This window comes from Thalassophryne amazonica, chromosome 15 (assembly GCF_902500255.1).
Source record: "Thalassophryne amazonica chromosome 15, fThaAma1.1, whole genome shotgun sequence".
NCBI lineage: Eukaryota > Metazoa > Chordata > Actinopteri > Batrachoidiformes > Batrachoididae > Thalassophryne > Thalassophryne amazonica.
In genome coordinates this window covers 35420897-35447984 of record NC_047117.1, presented here as the reverse complement: position 1 = coordinate 35447984, position 27088 = coordinate 35420897, and the positions used below count along the sequence as shown (strand labels likewise).

Here is a 27088-nt window from a genome sequence, read left to right as displayed (position 1 = left end):
AAAACAATGAGTTTTTTATTATTTCTCCTCTTCCTTGTCTGACTTGTGATAACGTTATCGATTTGTCCTGTGCTGTTATTGTGAAAAACTCGACAAGAAACAGGAAGTGTTATATGACAATGTGGTTCACTTTGTAGAAGCCCCAGTCGCATGGTGAAGGAGCTGCTATCAGTTTTTGTTCATTTTTTGTCCAACAAAAGTCCTTTTTCCATCCACAGCAAAATGTGGTCCCTGTCAGCTGATGTTCACAAAGTTTGTTAGAAAGATTTGTGAATGTTCAGAACTTTGAAGGGAGTTCAAACAGAGATCTTTCCTGCTGCATGGATGTTTGTTTGCCATTTTGAGTGTGAGAGAGTGGGACACAGAATGAACATGGATAACACTGACTTCACGTGTTGACAGACTAGATGTTCCACTGCTTTCAGTGAGAGGCTGACGGGAAAATCATGGATGTTTTATCTTAATGAAGAGGAATCATAGACAGCAACAAATGTATTATTTAACTGCAGAGTCACCTGGATTTAAACAGGTAGGAGCCTTTCAAGCATCCATGAGAGCCAGTGTTCTAATATAAACGTTGTACAAAATGTTTCAGTGAAGTAAATTATTGTCCATGTGGTTAATATTGAAAACTGACTGTGCATGTCACATTGCTTTTTTTTCCTGCACCAGAAATAAACTGACAAGAAACACCTTTGATAAATGACAAAAGGATAGGAGAAAAAAAACAGACACAGACATGTTTTATTCTGTATTCGTGAGGAAGTCAGACATTTTATTAAAGTGGGCAGTCTGACAAACATAGTAGCATTTGTCTGAGTCGGCCACCCCCACTTCAAGCAGCCTTTTGCGCGGAACAGCCAGGGTGCTCAGGTGTGCGAATATGTTATACTCCCATGTGTTGCATATCAAAATTTTCAGAATAATCTCCACTATCTGAGTAGGAGACTTATATGTGTTTCAATCACTGTGTAAAAATACAGCAAGAAAAATAAGTGTTGAACATGTCACCATTTTTCTCAGTGTATATATTTTAAAAGGTGCTATAATAACCCATGTAATGCACGTGTACAAAGAAATTAAACCATAGATGTCCACATATTAAGTTATATGTAATAATGTGAAATGACATAGGGAAAAGTATTGATAAACTGAAGAAAGGGAGGTGTAAAAAGGCAGGGAATGTCAAAACACCAGCTTAATCTGTAAGTAATTAGAAAGCAATCCTGTCTCTTGTCAGTGCAAATTAATACCCAACTGATGGCCTGTAAAAATTGGTCTCATTACCAAGCTCTTTGCAACCTTATTGTTGCAAAATATACTGATGGCATTGGTTACAAAATGACTTTTAGGTACTGTTGGGGCCATAATTCGGAAGAAAGAACATCACTTTGCCATATCTTGGTCCTCACAAGATTTCTGACAGATGAGTGAAAAGAATGATCAGAAGAGTTGTCCAAGAGCCAATGATCAGAAGAGTTGTCCAAGAGCCAAGGACCACTTGTGGAAAGCTTCAGAAATACCTTGAAGTAGTAGGGGCATTTGTTTCAAATAAAACAATAAATAATTCACTTGATGACCACGGCCCTCTCACCACGCAAGACTCCATTGCTGAAAAAAAGTATAGTGAAGCTTGTTTAAAGTTTGCTGCACAACATTTACACAAGCCTATGAAATACTGGGAGAATATAGCCTGGTCAGATGAGACCAAAACTGAACTCTTTGGATGTCATAATACACCAGGTTTGGAGGTCAAGTGACACTGCACATCAATACAGTAGTTTTTCACTGTCATTCCATTTTATTACACATAACTTAATTTCTGTACTTATTTTTTTATTTCTTTGCATGTATGCATTATTTGATTTGTTACAGACATCTGGTGAATATTTCAATAACACTGTGAGAAATATATTTACTGAGAAAAATTATGTGTTCAGTACTTACTTTACTTTAGGTTGAAAAATGTGTTTTTAGAAATTCTTCCGAACCTTAGTGAAAATATACCTTTTTAGATGAACTGTGTTGGAGATGGGTTTACCAGTCTATGTTCACACAGACACTGTACTAAATGAGGCAAAAAAATCAGATCTGTATATAATGTCCAAAATGCAAACATGTAATCTCACATATTGAATGAAAATGCTGTCCATCGCTGTACATTGCCAAATTTTTGAATGATTTTCATACAGTGACACTGAATAAAGGGTGCATACTACATATCAAGCTTCAGTTATTCATTACGTCATTCCATTGACACTACTTTACATCTTTTGTTCGAGCCACCCCAAAAGACATATCTGTCACTGATGTTCACTTTTATACCACAGGCAGGGACACAGACTTATGTGACCTTCTTCTGCATTTCTGATTGGCTGAGAGTTGATTAGCACGATTCACATGGTTGAGAATGCCTATTTCAGGAAGTTATCAATCATTGGTGATATAAGAATAGGAATATGATTATTGTTGACGAGTATGCCAGGGTGCATTTTTCATCCTTTAACCTGTAAAACCCAAGTGTCTTCAGGACTAGGGGCTGTGGTGTTTCCAACAAAAAAGAAAAAAGAAAAAGTTAAAACCATGCTAAACATGTACCAACCAAAGGCATGTTGCATATCCACTTAATGGTAAGAAGCTCCACTAAAAGCCCAAAAGAACCATTTCTACTAACACCAAGCAACTAAATGAGCATGCAGGAAAAACACACTAATGATGCACGCCACCAACCGGTAGATGTGTTTGTGCTACTTCATGCTATCAACACACCATACAAAAACAGAGGTTCCACAGATGGCAATGGTATATATTTTATCACTCTGTCCAAAATTCACTGAACCGACAGCTAAAAACATGAAAAATAAACTTCACACATTCATAAATATAAATTACATCTTACCTTTCCTGTTTTATGATCATAAATTATGTTACAGCATGCCCCTGTGCCCCTGTGTCACATTGAAATGATTTCAGTGTTTTTTTTTCCAACTTTTTATTCTGGGAGATGGAACCTATTGGGGAGTAAGGCAGTGATTTCTCTTGATGCATGATACATATTCTTTGTTGTGATTGGCAAATGATGTTGCTGACATAGATTTGAGGACTGTCTCTCGATTCTGTTGGCTCTGACTGTTTTATAGAAGTGTCAGTCATCCAAATAGACCAATGTGTCCCCAAGATAATGCCATGCGTAACATTCATTGTGTTCAGAAGTATGTTGAACATTGCACACGGCACAGAGGAGTTTTGCGTCATGGATTTTTTTCAAAACAAAAAAAAGTTATAAAAAGATGGACTGAATACCTTTTGTGAGATATAAGTGAAACAAAATGAGTAGTATAGTTTGGTACCTGAGAAATCTCCAATGGCAGACGTGCCAATTTGAAGAGTCCACCTAAATACGAGGTCTATTAGAAAAGTATCCAACCTTATTATTTTTTTTTTCAAAAACCATATGGATTTGAATCACGTGTGATTATATCAGACATGCTTGAACCCTCGTGGGCATGCGAGAGTTTTTTCACGCCTGTCGGTTACGTCATTCGCCTGTGGGCAGTCTTTGAGTGAGGAGTGGCCCACCCTCTCGTCAATTTTTTCATTGTTTAGGAATGGCTCAGAGACTGCTGCTTTGTTTGATCAAAATTTTTTCAAACTGTAAGGCACAACTGAGTGGACACCATTCGATAAATTCAGCTGGTTTTCGGTAAAAATTTTAACGGCTGATGAGAGATTTTAGTCTGGTAGTGTCGCTGTAAGGACGGCCCATGGCGCCTGACGGCGATCTGCGCTTCGAGGCGGCAGCGTCTCGCCATTTCAAGTTGAAAACTTCCACATTTCAGGCTCTGTTGACCCAGTAAGTCGTCAGAGAACAGAGAACTTTCAGAAGAAGTCGGCATGAGGAGTTTATTCGGACATTCCATTGTTAACGGACATTTGGTAATGAAAGAACGTGCGGGCAGAGTTGCATGTCGGGCCGGACCCGACCGCGGGGGGTCGCGACAGGAGAAACACCTCCGTTGGAAACCTTAACGGGCAAGTTGGAACATGCCCAGTTACTCACTTGTTGAAAGCCATCAAAAGCCGCCTGAATTTTACAAATGGTTTTCAACACGGAGGTATTTTTCCTGTGGCAGTGCACACAGATTTGCCGAGTCGTCACGGAAAGGACTTGGTGAATTTGCGCGCACGTCTTTCATTAAAAAATGTCCTTAAACAGTGGAATGTCCGCATAAAGTCCTCATGCCGGCCTCTTCTGAATTTGCTCTGTTCTCTCACGACGTCCTGGGTGAATTAAGCCTTAAATTAGGATGTTTTCAGGTCGAAACAGGCCGACTACGGCGCCTGGAAGTGCTGCACGATGTCCCGCTCTGTGGGAAGTCCTTACACCAACAGAAACAGCCCATAATCTCTCATCAGCCGTTAAACTTTTCACCGAAAACCAGCTTAATTTCTCGAATAGTGTCCACTCAGATAGTCCTCACAGGTCCAGAAAAAATTTTGATAAAGCAACGCGCGCTGTCTCGAGCAGTGTGTGAAACAAAGGAATTCAGCCGAGAGGGCGGGACCACATCTCACTCAAGGCCTGCCCGCAGGGAAATGACGTCACCGACACGCGTGAAAAAACTCACGCATGCGCACGAGGGTTCAAGCATGATTGGTGTAATCGCACGTCATTCAAATCCATATATTTAAATAAATAAATAAATAAATAAATAAAAGGGTCGGTTTATTATCTAATAGACCTCGTATTACTCAATACATACCTCTCCAGAACTTCTCTACATCAGTTTTTGGCATCAGCTTTAGTGTGCAGGTAGTGGTCAGCAGTTGCAGTATGATTTTCTAGAAGCTGTGGGTTGCAATTGCATTATTCCAAAGGACAATTCACTGTAAAGATGTATTTTTTTAATCGCAAATGAAATTTTCTTGTGTATGTGCGTGCGTGTGTGTGTGTGTGTGTGTGTGTGTGTGTGCATATGCCATCTTCATTTATTCTGACCCAGAAACATATATACTGATTCTTACACCTCTGCAGTACTCTCATAGGTGTCGCCTTTATTATGATACCAAGATAATACAAATAAATCTTGTAGTTTCTGAGATATTCTCATACATGTCATTTTTAAGCCAGAGTCTCAAAACAGGCATACAAGAGGTTAAGGTTTGAAGCTTCACTATTACAGTAAACAGCTACTTAGAGGTAATGTAGTGTTGATATGATCAGGCATACAGCATACAGAGGCTCAGAGTTAACCATGTGTTGGCTACCATTGGCACGCATCATTAACACCTTGACTACAAAAGGAGGAATCACTGTGAAATTGATCAGGTTGTTCATTGTCTGGGTTGCGATGTCTTACATTCTGTGAGGCACCACACAAGGATGAGCTCTCTAGTAAAAGACAAGGTATTCTGTGTGGTTTTAGTAGTGGATTGGAAGCTTGAAACCCTTGGTTTAAGGCAGAGGTGTCAAACTGATTCCAGAAAGGGCCAAGAGGGTCCAGGTTTTCTTTGCAATCACCCATTCCACCAAGTGATTTCACTGATTAACATCATTTTGAGCAGATGGAATTGCAATTGGTGCTGCTTTTACTGGGTCCATGTTCAGCCTTGTGCAGTTGACTGTATTGTTGGTGGGATACTACCCCCACCACACATCTGGTGGTAGTATTTGTCTAGCTTGCCTGGGAGGGTTTTCCAATAGCTATGTCCCTTTGTTGACTTAGTGTGGGTTCCTTGTCTGCCTTTATCCTTGTAACACAACAGGTCCCCCAGGGGTGGTGCAGGGCTACTGGAGGTAGGTGGGTGAGCTACATTTTACTACTCCAGGTCCCATTGCACTGTAAGGTGTATTGTGAAACTTATTATTTTGTCTATTGACTGACTTGCGGGAAAGTTCCAGTGACTGCAGGGAAAGCTCTGCTGACTGTGGGGAAAGCCACACTGGCAGCTGGGAAAGACAGCAGCTCAGGATCCTTTCTGGGGCATGTAAGACCAAATGGAACGTAATGGGCCAGGGCTGTGTCTGGGGTAGTATTTGTCAAGCATGCCTGGGAGGGTTTTCCAGTAGCTATGTCCCTTTGTTGGGACATAGTGGGGGTTCCCTGTGTGCCTGCATCCTTGTAACACAACAGGTCCCCCAGGGGTGGTGCAGGGCTACTGGAGGTAGGCGAGTGGGCTAAATTTTACTACTCCAGGTCCCATTGCACCATAAAGTGTATTGTGAAACTTGTGAAACTGAAGATATTAATTTGGCAATTCTGTTTGGTGTTTTCATGGTTGAGATCTTACTTGTGAGGTTCAATGTTACTACTCGGCTACATTTGAATTTTCCACTGTGTGTACTACTAGTGCTCCCAGCAGTGATGTACAACAGCAACTCAACTGTGTCTGAATATTGGTCAAGATAACAGCATTGTGCAGCAGTGCAGAAGTAAATACCGTGTGCCTTAGCACTTAAAATCCCTTGACTAATGTCAAGTACAACATGATTTGTGAAAGAGTAGACTTCATTCCCACATGCATTGCTGTCAATACTACCATATTGGCATGTATGAGAGCCCTGAGCACTCTGCAAAATTCTACCTGAAGGGGGGATGGGTATTTGCACAAACTCACCTTTGTCAGAGCACCTATTTCAATAAAATGTCAGATTCCCTCACAAATAAATAATAATGTATAAAGTAAAAAATAAGCAACTGCCCCTCAGAATTCAAGAATTTTTCAAGGAGAGAGAGGGAAAATGTAATTTACAGGGTGTGCATCATTGTAAAATTGCTGGAACTCGGACGACCAGGAAAGGCTTTTGTGTTTCTACTCGTGGCCCTAAAATATGGACTAATCTGGTGAAGGAACTCGGGCGAAGTCCAAATGTCAATCAGTTTAAATGCCAATATAAGGAACTGATGTTTTCTGAATATGTGAAAATTGTCTAAATTCTCTGAAAATTCAATTTATGTTTGAAGGACTATATACATTTGTGCTCAAAAGTTTACATACCCTGGCAGAATTTGTTTTAGTTTGTTTTGTTTTGTTTTTTGTTTTTTTTGTGGCCATTTTTAAGAGAATATGAATGACAATACAAGAACTTTTTTTTGACTCACGGTTAGTGGTTGGGTGAAGCCATTTATTGTCAAACAACTATGTTTCCTCTTTTTAAATCAAAATGACCAGAGAACTACCCAAATGACCCTGATCCAAAGTTTACATACCCCTGTTCTTAATACTGTGTATTGCCCCCTTTAACATCAGTGACAGCTTGGAGTCTTCTGTGGTAGTTTTGGACAAGGCTCTCTGATGGTAAAGCTGCCACTGAATATGTCTCGGACTTTATTTACATTAATTACAAAGAAATACAAACATTATGGCACTTTATGGTAAATCTGCATGGAGTAGACAGTTCTCAAAAACTGAGTGACTGTGCAAGAAGGAGAAGAGTGAGGAAAGCCACCAAGACACCCAGACAAACCAGGAGAAGTTATGGGTTTATGTGGCTGTGACTGGAGAAATTGTGCACAGTGCAAGCTTTGCATTTTGTATCACTAATCTTAGCTTCATAGTGGAGTAGAGCAGAGAAGGATTTTCTTTCACCAAAACAGATCAAATCCAGGCTTCCATCTCAGATGTACCTTCTGGCAATTTGTAGCTAAACTTTCAGGTCTTTTTAAGAAATCCTCCTCTATACCACTTCATCATGAAGATGGATAACTGGTGATACAAAATGCAAAGCTTGCACTGTGCATAATTTCTCCAATCACAGCCACGTAAGCCTGTAACTTCTTCTGGGTTGTCTGGGTATCTTGTGGCTTTCCTCACTCTTCTACTTCTTGCACAGTCACTCAGTTTTTGAGAACTGTCTACTCCATGCAGATTTACCATAGAGTGCTATATTGTTTGTATTTCTTTGTAATTGATGTAAATAAAGTCCAAAACATATTCAGTGGCAGCTTCACCATCAGAGAGCCTCGTCCACATCTACTACAAAGGACTCCAAGCTGTCATTGATGTTAAAGGGGGCAACACACAGTATTAAGAACAGGGGTATGTAAACTTTGGATCAGGGTCATTTGGGTAGTTCTCTTGTCATTTTGATTTAAAAAGAGGCAACACAGTTGTTTGACAATAAATGGCTTCACCCAACCACTAACTATGAGTGAAAAAAGTTTTTCCGTTGTCATTCATATTCTCTTAAAAATAGCCAAAAAAAGCAAAAATTCTGCCAGGGTATGTAAATGTTTGAGCACAACTGTAGCTGTTGGTCAAAGTATGGACAATTAAGTTATTGATTTTGTATTCTTATTTTATTTTTTTTGGATTAGGCAATGTGTGCTGTTATTGGTGTGGTTGTGATGAGGAATTTGAGTTTATTGATTATTTTAAGATGTCTGTGTTTTGCTGTTCTGCTCACTTTGTTTTGGTTTTGTTGTGATAAGTTTGGTTGCATGGGTTGACTGGCTGAGAAATCAGTTTTGTTTTATTTTATTTTGTTGCAAAGTTCTTTCCTTGAACCAGATGAACTTGAAATCATGGCAGAAAAAAGTTATGTGACATTTTTAATATTCAGTTAATATTCAGTTTTTAATATTAACCATGTGGACAAAACATTTCTTTGCTGAAACATTTTGCACAGTATTTATATTAAATCAGAAAACTCAGGCACTTATCGAAGTTTCAAAATTTCCTACCTGTTTAAATCCAGGTGACTCTGCAGTTAAATAATGTTTGTTGCTGTCTGTGATTCCTGCTCATTATGATAAAATGTCCATAATTTTCCAGTCAGCATCTCACTGAAAGCAGTGGAACATCCAGTCTGTCGGTGTCAACATGTGAATGCAGTTTTCTCCTTGTGCTGCAAGTGTTCAGTGTGTCCCACTGTCTTGCACTTAAAGTGGCAAAAACATCCTACTGCAGGGAACTCTCTCTCTGAACTCCCCTGAAAGTTTTGAACACACACATGCGCACACAAAACACTTTCTGACAAACTTTGTGGACATCATCCAACAAGGAACTCATTTTGCTCGATGGAAAAGGACTTCTATCAGACAAAAATGAACACAAACCGATAGTAACTCCTTCACCGTGTGACTGGGGCTTGTACCAAGCTCACCACATTGTCACAGAACACTTCCTGTTTCTTGCACAAGTCTTTCACAAGAAGAACACGGGAAAAACAGATGACATCTCAAGTCAGACACAGAAGAGGTGAGAAAAACATTGTGAAAACTGATTTTTTTTTTTTTTTTTTCCCCCAGAAAGCAATGGTGATGGTCACCCATCTTGAACATGCTTCTGGTCTGTCCTAAGATGCACCACTGGTAACAAAATTAATTTCTCAGATATTTTAACACTGACCGTTTGAGTATTTCCCCCAGAAAAAAGTAGGTCAACGTGACCAATCTTCTGTTGACCTCTTGTCTGTTGTAATTTGCATCACATTATTCATCATTGAGATGATGAATATCTATTGGTTTATTTAAGGGATAATGGCATTTACATAATCAAATGGACAGACAGACACTGACAAGAGGACAGACAAGATGATGATGACTATACCGCTTGTCAGTTGAGGAGTTAAAACCAGTCTTATGACAGGGCTACAGAATCTTGGTTTACTGAATTTTCTTGTCAGGGGGCACAATGTGCATCTCTGAGGGGGAAAAAAAATCCCTTATATTTAAATATGTTCATAGTCTTTTGTTGCTGTTTTTTTGGCGGGGAGGGGGGGCTGTTGATAAATTGAACCAAAGCTACTTTTTTCTCATCCATGGTAGCAAGCATAGTTGCTTTTAAATCCCAAAGCAAGGGCAAGTAAATATGTATTTTTGCACAGTTTGGATTTGGCACTTTTCAAGTGTAACATGTATTTTGGTGTGCTGCTATATGGCTTGTAGGAGACTGCCATGCGTGCAAGGTCACTGAATTCAACCCTGCTCAATGAAGAGAGCCTTTAATCATAAAAAAGACATTCATCCATTTCTTTGTAATATATTACTGTCTTGCCCTTGGCAAGGCTCATATAGCATGGGTTTTCTTTCATATGGATGTTAAACATTCAGAATGAGTCATTTGTCTCCAAGCACATACTACAGTCAGTCATCAACTCTTTTAATAGTAGTAATCAGAGTGCAATCATTTTGGTGGAGCAAAGCACCAAACAGAGAGGACGTAAAATGTGCTCCACCATCACCACACATCTACCAAAGGAAAACGGGCATGGTGGTTACCCAATGACTATCAAGCAGGCTTACAATAATAATAATAATAATAATAATAATAATAATAATAATTGCAACACGAGTAATTTTATTCAGGTCTGAAAATTTCAGTACTATAAACAAGGCTTTCAATATGTTTCTGAGTAGGTGGGGGTCAGGCTAAAGAAGCAGGGAACTTTAAAACCAATTTGGACATTCACTGAAGTAATTCCAGACCTGTGGCGAAGATGACACTTCATTTATTCCCTTGGTCACTGTTATATTGTGACGGTGCACCAACTGAATGTGTAATGCAAGGTGCATTGTGGTATATAAATCCATAATGACTACATAGAAAGGCCTATTTGTTACTGATTTTAAATTATTTATTAAAAAAATAAAAGGTGTTCAAGGTATAAAAAGTATTCACTTACATTTGATTGGTTTTCGTCCTTTGTGCAAAAGTATGTATGTAAAACAAAAATACTCATTGATCTTTGAATCATACCACTTTTTTAATGTAACTTCAATAATATTGAATGGAAAAACAAATAAAAAGAACAGGGTGGAATTTGAACTGTGAATCATACACACATAGAGTACACACACATGCCACTTGATCAGTTTATGTTTCAGACATATTCAGTGAGTCAGAAATGTTCATACATCATCCATTGACTTGTCTGCAGAAACCTGCCTGTGACAGTTATGATTTCATGTAAACTCAACAACTGGTGCAAATAATCTTGTCCGTCTTTCATTTTACGTCAATATTTTTTTATTATAGTCTATAAAAGAAAGCATTTTGTTTTGATGTCTGTAATCTTGAACTAATATTCTAACTTCACAAAATTGCTTCATTTACATTTATTTCTGAGCATGTGTTGTAATACACAATTCAGTGTTTTGCGTGGTGACTGTTAGAGTGATGGTCTGTCTGTTTCTTCTTACAGACTGGCAGAAAAGAGAAGGGTGACCCTCTGAACTCTGCCATTGATAAGATGACCAAGAAGACCAGGGATCTGCGCCGACAGGTGAGTGCATGGCTATCTATTAAATGACAGGACAAAACCACATCATTCCGATATCACATAGGTCCTGGGGTTTTGTGGTGCTTGAGAGGTCATGTCACTATCTCTCCATGATCAAAATTCTTTCTTGGTCTCTGGATTTTCTGTGTCAGGGACATGGATGGTTGTAGTTTCAGTCCTCAAACTTCAGTGAAACTCCAGGACTTTTTGGTGTTGGAGAGGTTGCAGTATTGACTCAGTTATTAACACCAAATGATGAAAAATAAATTAAAGACTGTTTCTTAATCCCAAAGTTTTGCCCTCTTGCTTTTCAGTCAGAGTCACTGCTCACTGTCTGATAAATCTGGGCAGCTCGTGAAGCTGCCATTTTTTTCCAGAGTGGCTTGTTTGTTTGGGTGATGAGTCATCCAGATTTCTTAATGTGCACTGACACTGATTCACATACTTGCACGACCTGCGTCGTGCAGGAGAGTAAACTCGTCTTTAATGGGTGTAGACTAAACATGGGAGGGGTGCCGGTGTGTGTAATTGTGCAAAGAGAATTTTGAAATGTTCAAAAAATCCTTCACGCATAAATGTCATGCTACGTGATGCGACTTGCTCGCCAACATGACGTGCAGCTCATCAAGTGTAGTAAAGAAGTGAACAGAGCAAGTGGTTGCATCAGTGGATCTCATCAGAGCACAGCTTGTCTGAAAAATTATAAGATCTTAAATCTATCAAACATACATTTCCAGCTGCACATAAGAAGGAAAGAACATGCAACTGTTTTACCAAGCCATGACAATGTAAACATGACAGATAATTACCTTTTTAGATGGCTCCGAATGCTTTCTCCAGCTTATTCAGTGTGCGCATGAACGGCGCTGAATAAGCGCCATTCACGCAAACCCTCAAAGCAAACCCTCTGTGATTCAGGAAGCAATTAGAGCCATTTTCAACAGACAAATTGCAGAGAAAATGATCAATCTGCTATGAAGTAATTATTTTATATATGCAGCATCCAGCACAGAGCACATGGCAGGCGGTGGAACAAAGCACAGCATCCAACTGGGAACACAGCGACGACGTGCATGCAAGTGCATGCAGCTAGTCTCAGTGCACCTTTAGAGTACGAGGTCTGTTAGAAAAGTATCGGACCTTTTTATTTTTTGCAAAAACCATATGGATTTGAATCACGTGTGATTGCATCAGCCAAGCTTGAACCTTCGTGCGCATGCGTGAGTTTTTTCACGCCTGTCAGTTGTGTGGACCACTGCTCACACAAAGCCTGCTCACAGGCGAATGACGCAACCGACAGGCGTGAAAAAACTCATGCATGCGCACGAAGGTCAGTCTTGGCTGATGCAATCACACGTGATTCAAATCCATGTGGTTTTTGCAAAAAATAAAAAGGTCCGATACTTTTCTAACAGACCTCGTATATTGACATTTGGCATTCTACAAACCCTTATTGCCACCACCTGTATGGAAGTGTAGTTCAAGAGAGTAAAAGAAAGAAAAGAAATAATAAAAGCAACTCCTACAGTCATTAAAAAAAAATGTGATTTAGGATTTTTAATTTTTACTCAAATGAGAAACAACACCTTTCAGTTGTTTGCTGTCTTTAGTGTTCCATCTTTTAAATGAAGTGGACAAGTGGACAGCTTCGCTCCAAAGTTTGCTCGCAGTGGGCCATGCAGTCCCTCAGACGGAGCGCCTTTCCAGGGAACTTTCGTTTTTCTTGTTTGCACACTTCAGCAGCACAACACAACTCTGGACACTGCGATGGTTGGTTTATCACATGGAATTAAATTTTTTCTTTTGGGTGAGAAGATTCTAACTGCAGGCTGCTGTCCCAGCTTCATGTCCATGTGCGTGCTGTGAAACATCCTGGACCACTGTTGGAGGTGAGATGCATGTTTATTAATGGTGTAATGGCCTGGCACAAGCTCCATGTTATATCTCCTATAAAGGTGAACATTTATTACAAAGTGAGATCTGTTCAGCTCCGAGCCTGACTCACGCAATGACACATTACTGCACAGCATGGAGAGGCGCAGCTGGCTGTGTTATGATGAAGACAATAGTTCACATTATTTACATCACCGATGGGAAGGAATGGACAAATGTCTGTACTGTAAGGTCTATTGTGGATATAACAGCCTGTTCAGATTTGTGGCGCCATGCACGCAGCAGTGCACAGAGCTTTCAGTTTAGGCGCTTTTCCACTTCACAAAAGTAGCACTACTCGGCTCGACTCTACTCGTTTTTTTGCTTTTCCATTAGGGTAGTTTCTGGTACCGGGTCCTTTTTTTTAGTACCTGCTCGGGAGCAGTTGCAAGCGAGCCGAGCCGATACTAAAATGTGACGTCAACAGGCTGCCGGCCGCTGATTGGTTAGAGAACATCGTCACTGGACGAGTCATGAGTGCGCCGTCCGAGAGGAAAATCAAAACCCACCATTTTTAAATAGTCACAGCAGCGTTACAGCGACCGTTGTTTTCTTTCGTTTCACGGCAAGTTTTTTTTTTTACTTGCACAAAACCACACCGTGGTCTGTGGATGAGCTGCGGACATTTATGTTTGGTGGCAGAGGAGAGAATACGGAGAGGTGGATGAAGCGATCCGAAATGAGGCCGCACTCGGCTCACCGGACATTACAGCAACTCAGAGAACAGCTGAAAAAGCTTAAAAGTGATTAAAGGACCACAATGACCGGAGTAGGTGGGACCGCAAGGGCTGGAAATGGTTTGACCGCAGGAACACTGTTTATGGACACCGACTGACGAGCACCCAGAGGCAGAATGACCGCGACTGGGCCACAGCTTTGTTGGAAGCGACGGATGGTAAGTGTTTTTGTGACTGTAGTCTGCTTGAAGGCACCATTTAACGTTCCTTATCCCATTGGTGGTGGGAAGCATACTTTAACAAACTAAGATTGTGAGTCTAAACTTGTGTTAAAGTAACATCGTTGTCTCATGTACACGGACACAGTGAGCTAGCTGACTGCTAACTAGCGAGCTAGCTAACTCCGTGCTCCGCTTTAAAGTATTAACTTAAGACAGAAAAACACCTCAAGTCAGCAAGACAACAAACGTGTACATTTGACTCATTTAGTGCCATTATGGTGATGTGTTTTTTTTTTTACATGTCGCCATTTTGTGATTTTGTTGAAGAATCCAGTTCCATAAGCGAGGAGGGTTCGAACACCAGCTTCAACATCTGTATCAACGTCCAGCACCACACAGCAGCGTGTCATCACAGGTAAGAATAACGTGTCTCACATCACCTTAACTTTCCCAAATACGATATATATATATATATACAGGGTGACCCCCCCCCCCCCCAAAAAAAAAATCCAGAACCCATAAATATTGTCATAAATCCCACAAACCTTCCAAAAGTTTCAGTTATCTTGATCACTTTGCATAAAAGTCATGTTCTTTCAAAATGATGCTCCAAATGATCTGATTTGTTGGAGGATAATTTTGAAAGAACATAATTTTTATGCAAAGTGACCAAGATAACTGAAACTCTGGGGAATGATCACACAGAGACTGAAGGTTTTATTTATTTATTTATTTTACTTTCTTTCCCATTTCTACCTTCATTATTGTCCAGGCAAGAGATAAAGGGAGCCTGTTCCAGCAGGAGAATCTCACCATCTTGAGTGACGTTGAGGCTGAAGCTGAACTGGGTTCAGTGTGATCGACACATCCGGCTGATCCTTGAGGAAGCAACGGTGGTGGATGCTGCATTTAATCAGGCCTATCTTGGCGTGCTGGGTGACCTTGTGCACGCGATGCATGACCGGGGCATGTGACCTGCGCCCCCAACCCAGACTACAGACACATGAAACTTTTGTATAGTTTCTGTTGCTTTTTTTATGTGTGTGTATTTGCTCTTTTTTGTTGCAGTAAACAATTTGACTCATGTGACTGTATCATAATTTGTCATTTCATTCTGAGTCAACAGTAAAAAACATTTTGGTTCATTTCTAAGAATTTTTAATTTGGGTTTTTGCCGCTCCAGAAGACACTGCACACTACACCTGGCTGAATCTTTACACAGATGCTGGAATAATCATGTCTAAACTGAGATTTTACCAGATGGTATTTAACATAAACAAAAAGGTTTAGTCACTTCAGTGAAGGCACCATTACATCAAGGAATTTTGAACAACCAGTTTTACTGTCTGTTACATTTACATTTATGACCCCATTAAATGTAAAACTTATTTTACTACTGGATTATGCTTAAACAGCTTTTCAAACTGTTAGCCTTTAAATCAGTAAACCTTGGTAACTTTTACAAATCAAAATGATGTTACACAAAAGTGGAGACATTTTAGCAAATCGTAAAAAATTTTATTAAAAATTCACAGTGAAACATAACTGGTGTATAACATGATGATGACAAAGGTGTCCCATTCCGTGGCATGAACCTCAGCAGCGGTGACTCTGAGAAAACCATCTGAAACACACACATACAGCATACATATTTTAATTAGTGCTGTCAGGTTATTAAAAAATAATGTAAGTGATTACAGGGTTTGTGATTAATTAATCTAAATGAATCATTTAATTGCAGGTATATTAAAAAAAACAGATCTGTGTGTTTGGGGCATTTAATAATCAGGTAAAAAGGATCAGGGTTATTTTTGTTACATATCAAGGAGGTATTAAACAAGCTGTAAATTGATCTTAAATTGGGAGAACTGTCTAAGTGTAATTTGGATGGGTTAAATGCAGGAAAATTTCATTGTATTTATGTGTACAATGACAAAGGATATAAAGAATGTCTCTAAAAACAGAATTGTGGGAGTTTGGAGGCTGATTCTTTCTGCACAATATGACTCCTTTAATAATTAACTTATTAGATTTCATATTTTAAATTTGTCCATTGAACATTAAAATCTGGATGAAAAACGTTTTTAATGTGTTTTAAGCCTGTTCGAGTTCAGTGACGACGTTAATTAACGGTCATTAAAACCGAATCAACATTTTGTACGTGAACGTCAGTAAATGCACAAACTCCCACATTTGAGATTTAACAATAAGTTATCAAAGCAAGTTACTTTGGAAAAAAAAAAAGCATGGACATTAACACGTTTATTGCTCAGAAACGCGTCTTTATTTACAGACCAAGTCACTGACGTCAAAACAAAATAGAGCAAAGTGTGCCTGAAGGCCTGATAGGTATTGTAATTAATCTAAATTAACGCTTTATTTTGACAGCCACAATTTTAATAGTTAATAGCGAGAGCCTGCAGTTATTAATTATTTACGAGCTTAGGAAGCTAACGATTAGCTTACCGTCATGCTTTGCCTCTTCATCTCTAGCAGCTTGTATCTTCTCGTCTTCATCTTCATATGAATTCCCAAAGTCTTCTGTACGTCTCAAGCGTGTTTTTCTCGCCGCCAGCAACTTTCTCTTAAAAACTCACAGCAGTAAACACACCGAGTTCGCCATTGTTTATGTTTGTGTCGCGTATAAAACGACGTCACTGCAGTTTGCTCTGCTGACCCCACCCACGTTGAAGAGGTACTATTTGCAGTAGAAAAGCTCGCGCTTGGAACCAAACCGAGTAGAGCCGAGTAGAGTAGAGCTGAGTAGTGCTGGTGCTTTGTAGTGGGAAAAGAGGCTTTTGATAGCCGCTTTGCACTCCGGGGGGGGGATTATTATATGTGGCACTGCAGGTCATACCAGCAGGCATACCGTGCCAGTTTCATCTCGAGGTTTCCTCATATGTCCTCAAATTGTTTTGGATCCCATTTTGCTGCCATTGGAATATGTAAATTGTGGTTAGATGGTCCTCAGATAACACATGGACTGCCATCGGATAGGTGCCCCATCTTGATGGTGCCCAGAGAATTATGAATTATTATTACATGTGCGTCACACTCAGGGCCGCTGGCCAATTTTGACCAACTGTGTTGACTTCCGCAGATGGCTGTCAGAACGTTTTGGAACTGAAATCCAACACTTATCAGATGCGCCGATTCATAACTCCGACGGCGCTCTGTGTGATTCTAACTATGTGTGATGGGGGTATAAGTGCTTATAAGCAAAATATTTGTAAAAAAAAAACATAATGCATATGCTTGCAGCATAGTCTTAAACAGCTCAAACATTTTCTCATTTTTGGCCATTATCATCCTGATTGTTGAATTTATGTTTGGGTAGGTTGGGAGCTTCATTATTGACAGCTCATTCATTGTCTATACTTGCTGGGGTGGCGCTGGAGCCTTTCCCAGCAGTCACAAGGGCTGAGAGGCAGGGTGCACACTGCACAGACTACTTGGGTGACCCTCCCATTTGGTAATGCAGTTTACCATTACCATTCTTGGTCAGTTGGCTTTTGGATACACACTGACCCTCTTGTGCTCCGCCTTCCAGTGCTCGCCTGCACGTGAGTACTTGTGAACGTGAAGCAAACATGTAATGGATGCTGGATTTATGGGCAAAATATGGGAAGAAATACATAGGAAGATGAAATTAAATCTGACCTTACAGAATGGATGGAACATCTAGCAGGTTATGAGACTAAAACTTATTTTATTGGTCCTGCAACTGCGAGATGCGCGCACTCAATGTGCGCAAGTGATAAATGCTGACCACAGTGATCTTTATAAAGCAAAAGCACAATCAGAAATGCTGGACAATGACAATTGTTCGCTCAAACAGGTCAGCTGAAAATGATTTTAACTCAGTAAAAGCCTTTTTACATGGCCACTCACTTGCCAGTTTAATAGATTTGTACAAGTATGAGAAACTTAATGCAGTGTAACATAAAAGTTGTGCAGTAATCCGTCTCTTTATGAGGCATCTAATGTTCTGCTTTTATTGAGTTTGTTTGAAAAAGGTGCTGATTTATTTTAAGGTTATTTTGTTTTTTTTATTTAAAACTGTCATTACACAAGCTACTATTCTTCAAGAGGGCATAATTTGAACAGAGAATGTGGTGGGGTTGGGGTTTCTCATACTGTGCATTTATAATTAGACTTTTTTGGGGGTAAGGTACAAATAAGCTACAAATATTTATATATTTCGTCATGGCATGACCTGATAAAGTCCATGACAATGGACTGCTCCATGCATCACAATGCTCTATTGTCTTTACCACCATGTTTGTTTATTTACTTTATTGTCGATTTGACTCTTAAACTAGCTATATTTTCTCGTTGTATTATTTGATTTGCAATACATTCATCCAGTCACTATAACACTATAATATATAAATAAATAAAATATCTGATATTGGACTTCAGGAAGTGCAGAGCTGATCACCTGACCATCTTCATAAAGGGAAACTGTGTGGAAATAGCTCACAGTTTCAAATTTCTACGGACCAATGTATCAGACAACCTCTCCTGCAAACACTGTGGCTACTGTAAGGAAGGCACACATTTTCTATGAGTCCTCAGGAAATATGTCCTGGGTGTCAAGCTGCTGTCCAACTTCTACTGCTTTGCCATAGACTTTAGTTTGCAGCCTGACATACTCCCTCACAACATGGTACGATGCGGGCTGTCCAGCTGCCAACCGAAAATCCCTATAGATAGTCATAAAGTCAGCGCAAAAGATCAGCTGCTCCCTCCCCACTGGAAGACACTGCTAACTCCCGCTACCTACCAGTGCAAACAACATAATCAAAGACAACTCCCACCCTGGCCACTGCTTTTTTGACCTTTTGCCCTCAGGCAGGCACTACAGATCACTAAGCTCCAAAACAGGCTCCACCCAGGCCATACAAACTCTGAACAAAAACCTCTAGTAAATTTGCACACTGCAGCTAACTACCTGGCATACCACTTATAGTTTTTTTTTCTTCATGTATGAGTCTGTTTTTATGTGCACGTATGTGTGCAGTGACCTCCAAAATTGGCACACTTGGTATTTCACATATTTGAATTTGTTCATGCCATTTCAAGTACAAAAAAATGCAAAAAAAAAACAAAAACAAAAAAAACAACTCTAACTGAATGCAAAATTTTACATGATGTAAGTTGATTAAAAGTCTAAAACCCAAGATGATGGTTTGCAATAAGTAAGGGCTCCTTCACATATAGTGCGAAGTTTGGTCGAATACAGCAAAACAGCATGAAACAGTTTGAATTCTGTGCACAACGAAACATTGAGCAGATGGGCAGTCATGCAGGATGCTGGTGCGACAGTTGGTGCACGCAGGAACACAGTGCCACCAGCTGCACGATGTGTAACCACATTGTGCAGCTGCTGTTAAGAAAACAATAAATAATAAATAAGAAAAATACATGCTGCGATGGTTCACTGCATGTGGGAACACAGCAGCTCTTCCCAGCAGCTTTTGCGAGCAGAAAATAAAGTAAAAAAATACATGTCACCCGGATTTGAACCCGCACCTTCCAAAAGCTCTGATTGCCAGTCAGAAACTTTACCAATGAGCTACCATCGCTGTCCTTTGACAGGTGCTAGAAACGGCCTCATATCAGGAAGCACGTGGACATATTAAAATAAATAAATAAATAAAAATAATATATAATATAAAAATATCACATTGTATTAACCCTCTGGGCCCGATGCCGTCGTATACGATGGCTGGGACCAAGCTTTACTAAATTATAAATAACTTTTTAATGATATGAGATAGAAATGTACCCTTTTTGCTGAAAAGTTAACTCTGCGGATTTCGATCCACTGTCGGCCATCTTTGTACTCCTCATAGAAGATGTGTGATGACGTGCGCAATGTGAGTGTCCAATCGGAATTGGTTCACCATCACATGGTTTTCCAAAATCCAATCGTAGGGCAGATTTACCTTATGTGATAATCCAAAGATCATTTTCAAGAGTAATATCTTACTAGTCAGCCCACTTGAATAGCCCCCTAACTCCTCCAATGTGCCCTGCACCATTAAGCATTGCAAAAGTGAAAGCAGATGGAGAACTTCGCATGACAATCTCACGTGCTCAAACAAAGAGTGTGTAACTATCAGGATTGCTCCACTAGTTTGCATTTGAATGTTACTGGATTACTCTGTGGCTCTCTGGGGTAAAGCACTTTTTACCATATCAATGGGGTGAGGGAGAGGGGCTGCTCCTCAGACTGGAGCATAAACACATAGACCATTTTGTATACATTATTAAAAATGTGCATTTGTGTTTATTGTTTGAACTTTTTTGTTGTACAGTCTTTCACACAAGACCTCAAATTACCTTTATAAAGTGTCAAAACAGTTGTTTATTATAGTTTGCTGTGTGTTTTGAATAAATGTGTGTGGAAAATTATTTTCCACTTTACTTTTATCTTTGTTATTACTGAGTGTAAACCTTTGTTACACTTGTAAAACACAACAAAAACATACATATTATAAAAGAACAGGTTGTCCTGAAAAAAGAGACATAATAGTTGATTGTGGGATGCAGGGAGAGCTGTTAACAGCAATAATAAAACATTTATGCCAGGCGAGTGAACTGTCCAAAAAAATGCCCTCGGACCCCAGAGGGTTAAATCTCTCTCATCAAGTGGGCAATACAAATATGATCCATCTGTTCCTGTGTAGATGACCCATGGTCACTGACGCACAGTCATGAAATGACATGAATGAGAAGCAGTTGGCTCGTCTCATTCATGCCCACATCTGCTGGCATGTGTCCTGCCGGCCTGCACAGGACACGCACGTCTTGTGGATGGGGTGCACTGCAAGACACCGCGTTATGTGGAACAGAGCACATGTGACCGCCTATTGCGTGTTATGATCTGACGGTCCTTTAAAACCTGGGGGCAGCCTGTCTATGTGTGCACCATGCACACCCACTCGCTCACTGCAGCCCATCGCCACAGTGATATATTTTTATTTATGTCCACTTGATGACAACAAACAGACACACACACGTCACAGTGGTCAGTTGTTAGTCCATGTCCGTCCAAACACAGTACTGTACAGCTAGGATGTCCAGAATGACAGATCTCCACAACTGTTTCAGTGAGCGGCCACACCTCCTCTCACTTTTTAGCGCACACACTAAAGCCACACTTGTGGGGCACGTAGACAGATTTCACTGCTATTACGGCAATGATTGTCTGCAGACTGTTCTCGTGCCAAGAATGTGAATGGCCACATATTTTATTTTCATATGCAAGTGGTGTTAGATGTTCGTGTGTGTCACCTGGAATTTGGCCGACACATGCTGCGAGAGGTTTCGATGGACTCACACAGTGCCCACGCTGTCTGTCAGCTGCTGCTGTGCGCAAATAACTGTAGCAACAGGTGTATGAGGTGTTGGAAGCAGCTAAAAAATTACACGGTTTGCATATGATCCCTGCTTCATGCGCACTTAATGTGCAATGCGACCAAATTCGCACTATGTGTGAAGGGCCCCTAATGGAATGTTTTGATAAAATACCTGTAAATAATCATTTTTTTTTGCCAGTCTTCTTCAGACAAGTCAGGGGATGGATACATGAACTTTTCCAAGTCCCTGAATATGTATTGGACTTTATTTGCATCAATTATGAAGAAATACAAATAGTATGGCACTGTGAGTAAATCTGTGTGGAGTAAAATGCATCAAATCTAGGCTTGCATCTCAGATGTACCTTCTGACAAACTGAAGCTGAACTTTCAGGTCTTCTTTTAAAGAAAATCCTCCTCTATACCACTTCATCATGAAGCTGTATAACTGGTGATACCAAATGCAAAACATGCACTACACACAATTTCTCCACTCACAGCCACAGAAGCCTATAACTTCTTCTGGGTTATCTTGGTAGTTTTCCTCACTGTTCTTCTTCTTGCAAAGTCATTCAGTTTTTGAGAACTGTCTACACCACACCGATTTACCAAGGAGTGCCATATTGTTTATATTACTTAAAAATGGATGTAAATAAAGTCCAAGACATATTCTGTGACTGGGAAATGTTCATGTATCCACCCCCTGCCTTGTCTGAAGAAAACTGGCAATAAATCTGGTTATTTACAGGTATTATACCACTGTAACATTATTTATGCAACCCATTATTTTTGCATTTATATATTTTTTGTGTTTCTTGTATTTGAAATGGCATAAAAAATAATTTGTGTGAAATACAAAGTGTTCCAGTACTTTTGGAGTGCACTGTGTATAGGATTGTTTTTTTTTTTTTTTTTTTTTTTGTGCAATCATGGGCCATACATACAGGCAAGCAAATACATTAATGCGCACAATTATGGTCAATTTGAAATTCGGGCAAGTGTTGCGCAAAGTGCCAAAGTCACAGAGGAACTTTTTTCAGCCACGGCAAGGAATTAAAGTATTTTCAGATGCTGTTTTCTAAACTTAGGAGGCATTATGTGTTAATTTTTCTTCAGGATCATGCGATGATGAATTCCACTGAAACAAATGCTAAGACTTTATATTTACTCCATGTGTGAATTTTGTCTGTATGATGGACTGCAGCATTCAGCCAATCAATGGATGGCATTTATGGACATATTTCAACTTATGAGTACATTGCATGAAAGCCTGTAAAAATCCATAAATTAGCGGCATCATTGTTTAAGCTGCAGTGTTCAAAACAAATGAAAAAAAGTAATGGCTTATAGTCCAGAAATTACGGCACGTGAGCGTGAAAATCCCCCATTGAGCGGTTGGTATCATGCTGCTGTAAAGGAATATTGGGTGTCGTAGTATTGGAGAAGTTTTACGATTACAAATACAAGTAAATGAATACGGTATCTGGCCGACACCCGATACTGGTATCACGATCGCACCCTTAATTATTTTGTTTGTTTTTGTTATTAAAACCCAAATTCCAGTGAAATTGGGATATTGTGTAAAATGTAAATAGAAACAGAATACAATGATTTGCAAATCCTCTTCAACCTATATTTAATTGAATACACCACAAAGACAAGATATTTAATGTTCAAACAGATAAACTTTATCGTTTTTGTGCAAATATTTGCTCATTTTGAAATGGATGCCTGCAACATGTTTCAAAAAAGTTCGGACACTGGTATGTTTTCCACTGTGTTACATCACCTTTCCTTCTAACAACACTCAATAAGCATTTGGGAACTGAGGACAGTTGCCCATGCCATGGGCACAAACACACCCCCATACCATCACAGATGCTGGCTTTTGAACTTTGTGCTGGTAACAATCTGGATGGTCTTTTTCCTCTTTTGTCCAGAGGGCACAATGTCCATGATTTCCAAAAACAATTTGAAACATGGACTCATCAGACCACAGCACACTTTTCCACTTTGCTTCTGTCCATTTCAAATGAGCTTGGGTCCAGAGAAGGTGGCTGTGTTTCTGGATGTTGTTGATGTATGGCTTTTGCTTTGCATGGGATTTTTAACTTGCAGTTGTAGATGTAGCAATTAACTGTGTTAACTGACAAAGGTTTTCTGAAGTGTTCCTGAGCCCATGCAATAAGATTCTTTACACAATGTTCTTGGATTTTAATGCAGTGCCACCTGAGGGATCCAAGGTCACGGGCATTCAATGTTGATTTTGTCTTTGTCGCTTACGTGTAGAAAGTTCTCCAGATTCTCTAAATCTTCTGATTATATTACAGACTGTAGATGATGGAATCCTTAAATTCCTTGCAATTGAACATTGAGAAACATTGTTCTTCAACTGTTGGACCATTTTTTCACACAGTTGTTCACAAAGTGGTGATCCTCACCCAGTATTTGCTTGTGAACAGCTGAGCCTTTTGGGGATGCTCCTTTTATACCCAATCATGACACTCACCTGTTTTTATCAATTTGAACATTAAATATCTTGTCTTTGTGGTGAATTCAATTGAATATAGGTTGAAGAGGATTTGCAAATTATTGTATTCTGTTTTTATTTACATTTTACACAACATCCCAACTTCATTGGATTTGGGGTTGTAGCTGTTACCACTCCATGTCCTGTGTATTTGACAGAGAGAGAGAGAGAGCAGGTGGTCCACAGATCTCATTTCCTTTGTTAAAGGACTTGTTGCACATTATTTAACATCCAAGTTAGCAACAAACATCAAAGTATTCATGGTTGTAAGTCTATCTATGCACATGCAGTAATAATTAGTGGTCGCTGATGTATGTTATTGCTAATTACTCCTGTCGCTCTGAGAGTTACCAGGTGCCTTTCCGGAAAATGTTTTACTCTGCATTTCTCAGTGTGTGGCATACATTTTAGAAAAAGCAGAAATGTCTCTATGGCCAAAAGAGAGGGACAGGAATGCTGCTTTGTCCGATAACAAATCTTCTGAGCTTTCATTCAAAAATGTTGGCTTGGATTTACATAAGATGTACAGAGAGGAGACATCACACTTCACCCCAAAACTCTTCACTTTTTCAGAGTCTAATAGATTTTGGAACCTAACATTTGGTGACACTGCTGTCAGTGTTGCAGGACGCTGTTGTGAACATGGATGTGGAGTGTCTCAATGATGCTGTTTTGTCAGTCTGCCTGAACACGCAGATGCATTTCTTACATTGGAAAAAATTCAGAATATGTTATTTTCAGGAGATAATGGACTTTCTATAAAACGTACCATAATTGTGAGAGAACCTGAGGAGCTGACAATGGAGCTGTCATCAGACACTGTTCTCTGACTGCCGATTGCGCGTGATCCATGCGTGAGGACTTATGGTGGAACTGGACATTGTTCTCCGGCTGGCAATCATGGGAAATCTGTGCGTGAGCACTTATAGTGGACCTGGACATTGGTCTCCGCCTGGCGATTGTGCACACGATCCATGCATTGAGACTTCTTTGGGTGGAGTGGCGAGCAGCATGCTGTATTAACATTTATGCGCACCTCTCTGCTGTTTTTTAGGCTGTCTGATCACACAGATGTTTTTTTTTTCACAGTTATATCAATGACACCACGTATAAGCATGCACAAAGCTGAGCATCTATCAGAAACTGAATTTAACAGGCTGGGCTCATGACTAATGGCCATGCACACAAAGTCTGCTCACAGCTGCTCCTTTACTGTGACTGCATTAAAAATGAACAGTTATTACTTTAAAACATCTCCTCATAACACGACAGCACACTTATGTAAACTTTGGAATTAATCTGTGGCTCTGTCCCTGACATTAGCAGCTACATTCCATTCAAGCACACACTGGGATGTTTTCCTCAAAGCTACGTAAATGCTGTCAGAGTACTCATGAGTACTTTGTTTTTGGCAGTCTCCATAGCTGCTTGTTGTGAATGCTGTATACCTTAATCCTCTGGAGTCGAAAGACGTGCCCTCGCGTCAAAAGTCAAATGATCTAATTAAGCAGACGTAGCACACAATCTGCTCTACTCTGAATGCCTGTTTGAATGTGTATTGAAAGTGGAGACTAAAACCTCCACACCACTTGTTGATAGGCCAAGTATAACTTGAATTATGATTCATAATTTACAAAAGAGTTTGGGGAGAATATTCTCATATTCGCTGCACATTTTGCAGACAGCTGCAGCAGAAATGACAGATTTTCTTATGGCTGCAGGAGAGGGCTGGAATGAAACAGAACTCCCTCAACTGCAGCAGGAGAGAGGGTGTTACCATTGGTGGAAAACTCTGAAGCTAACCAGTCACATTCACCAACTCCACGTGGAATTGATGACAACACACAGACCCCACGTGGGTCGGTGTGTGTGTGCATGCATTTTGTGAATGGGACTTTTCTTGCGCGTGTCTCTGTCTGTGAGAGCAAACCAGTAAAAAAAAAAAAATGCACAGATTTTTCTTTATCACTGGTTTAAAAGATATTAACAAATAAAAAAAATGATCCCCAAGCCATGTAATTTGCTTGCTGAGAAAGAACAGTGTGGTTTTGTGGAGTGAAAAGCAGATGCAGACAGTTTTCAAAGTTGTGTTATTTGCCATGTTTGGACTGTGATTTAATGTGTGTGGTTGAGTGTTTTAGCATGTGTAGTTAGTGTGGTGTAGCTTTTTATTTATTTAATGCATCAAGTCTCTCTATTTTTGAACTGCATGAAGACGATCGAAGCTCATTAGAGTCTAAACCAGACCGTGATCAGTCTGATGATGAATTGGATTTTATTGTTCTGGTCTGACAAACGAGCAGGTGGATTCACCGATCTGTGTGCACAGTGAATTGGACCGCGTGCTTCTCGTTCCATCTTTTTTTTTTTTTTTTTTGGCTGCTAACACAGTCAGGGCAGTCTGTACCAATACCAAAAACAATGAATTAGGGAAAAATACACATGGATATTGAGGTGGAATATCTGTACACATTTTTGGAGCTTCTGATGTGCATTGAACAGGAATTCTTTTTTCTGAGTGGCACAAATATTATTTCTCTGGCATCTTCTTGCATGTAAATAGCCACAAAAACGCCTGAAGCATTTCCTCCATTTTAATGTGAATTGTTTTATATAACTTTGTTTGCTACATTTTTACATATATTTTTGAAATTTACAATTTATATTTACTTTCTAAGTCACGAAAATGGTTCGTTAAAAATATTTCTGGTTTTCACAGTAAAAAAAAAAATGTTTTGGGCTTTGTATGTTTTTATGTTTTAGGGTGAATACTGTTTTAGATCACTGTTTTTGGTCACTGTTTTAGAATGAAAGAAAGGAAAAAAAAACTGTAAAGTCACGCAGGTGAGGTTGTGCTGAATAAAATGACACCAAACATAAATTATGAAGGTAAAACCAAAATTGGTCAAAAATAGCAAAGACTCCAGAGGGTTAAAACCGGTCAGGGAAGTGTACAAAGTAATCCCCGTGTACCCAGTGTAAGTTCTTATGATTTCGGTGTGACATGTCCTTTCATGACACTGCAACTTAATAACACTAGCTTGTTATTTAGTATGTGCATTTATGTCCCAATCCCTCCTGCACCAATAGCTTTTACAATGTTGCCAAGTCTGTATACTGTGGTAGACTCTTTTTTT

The 27088-nt window shown here is 39.7% G+C and overlaps 1 protein-coding gene across 1 annotated transcript in view; it reads left to right on the top strand.

The window, feature by feature from the left end:
• The window catches only part of ctnna2 (catenin (cadherin-associated protein), alpha 2), a 1141281-nt gene that overhangs the window by 765802 nt on the left and 348391 nt on the right, over nt 1-27088 (top strand). The window contains exon 8 of the mRNA XM_034187601.1: nt 11147-11227. Within this exon, the coding sequence (XP_034043492.1) occupies nt 11147-11227 (81 nt within the window). The remainder of the gene's footprint in view (nt 1-11146; nt 11228-27088) is intronic.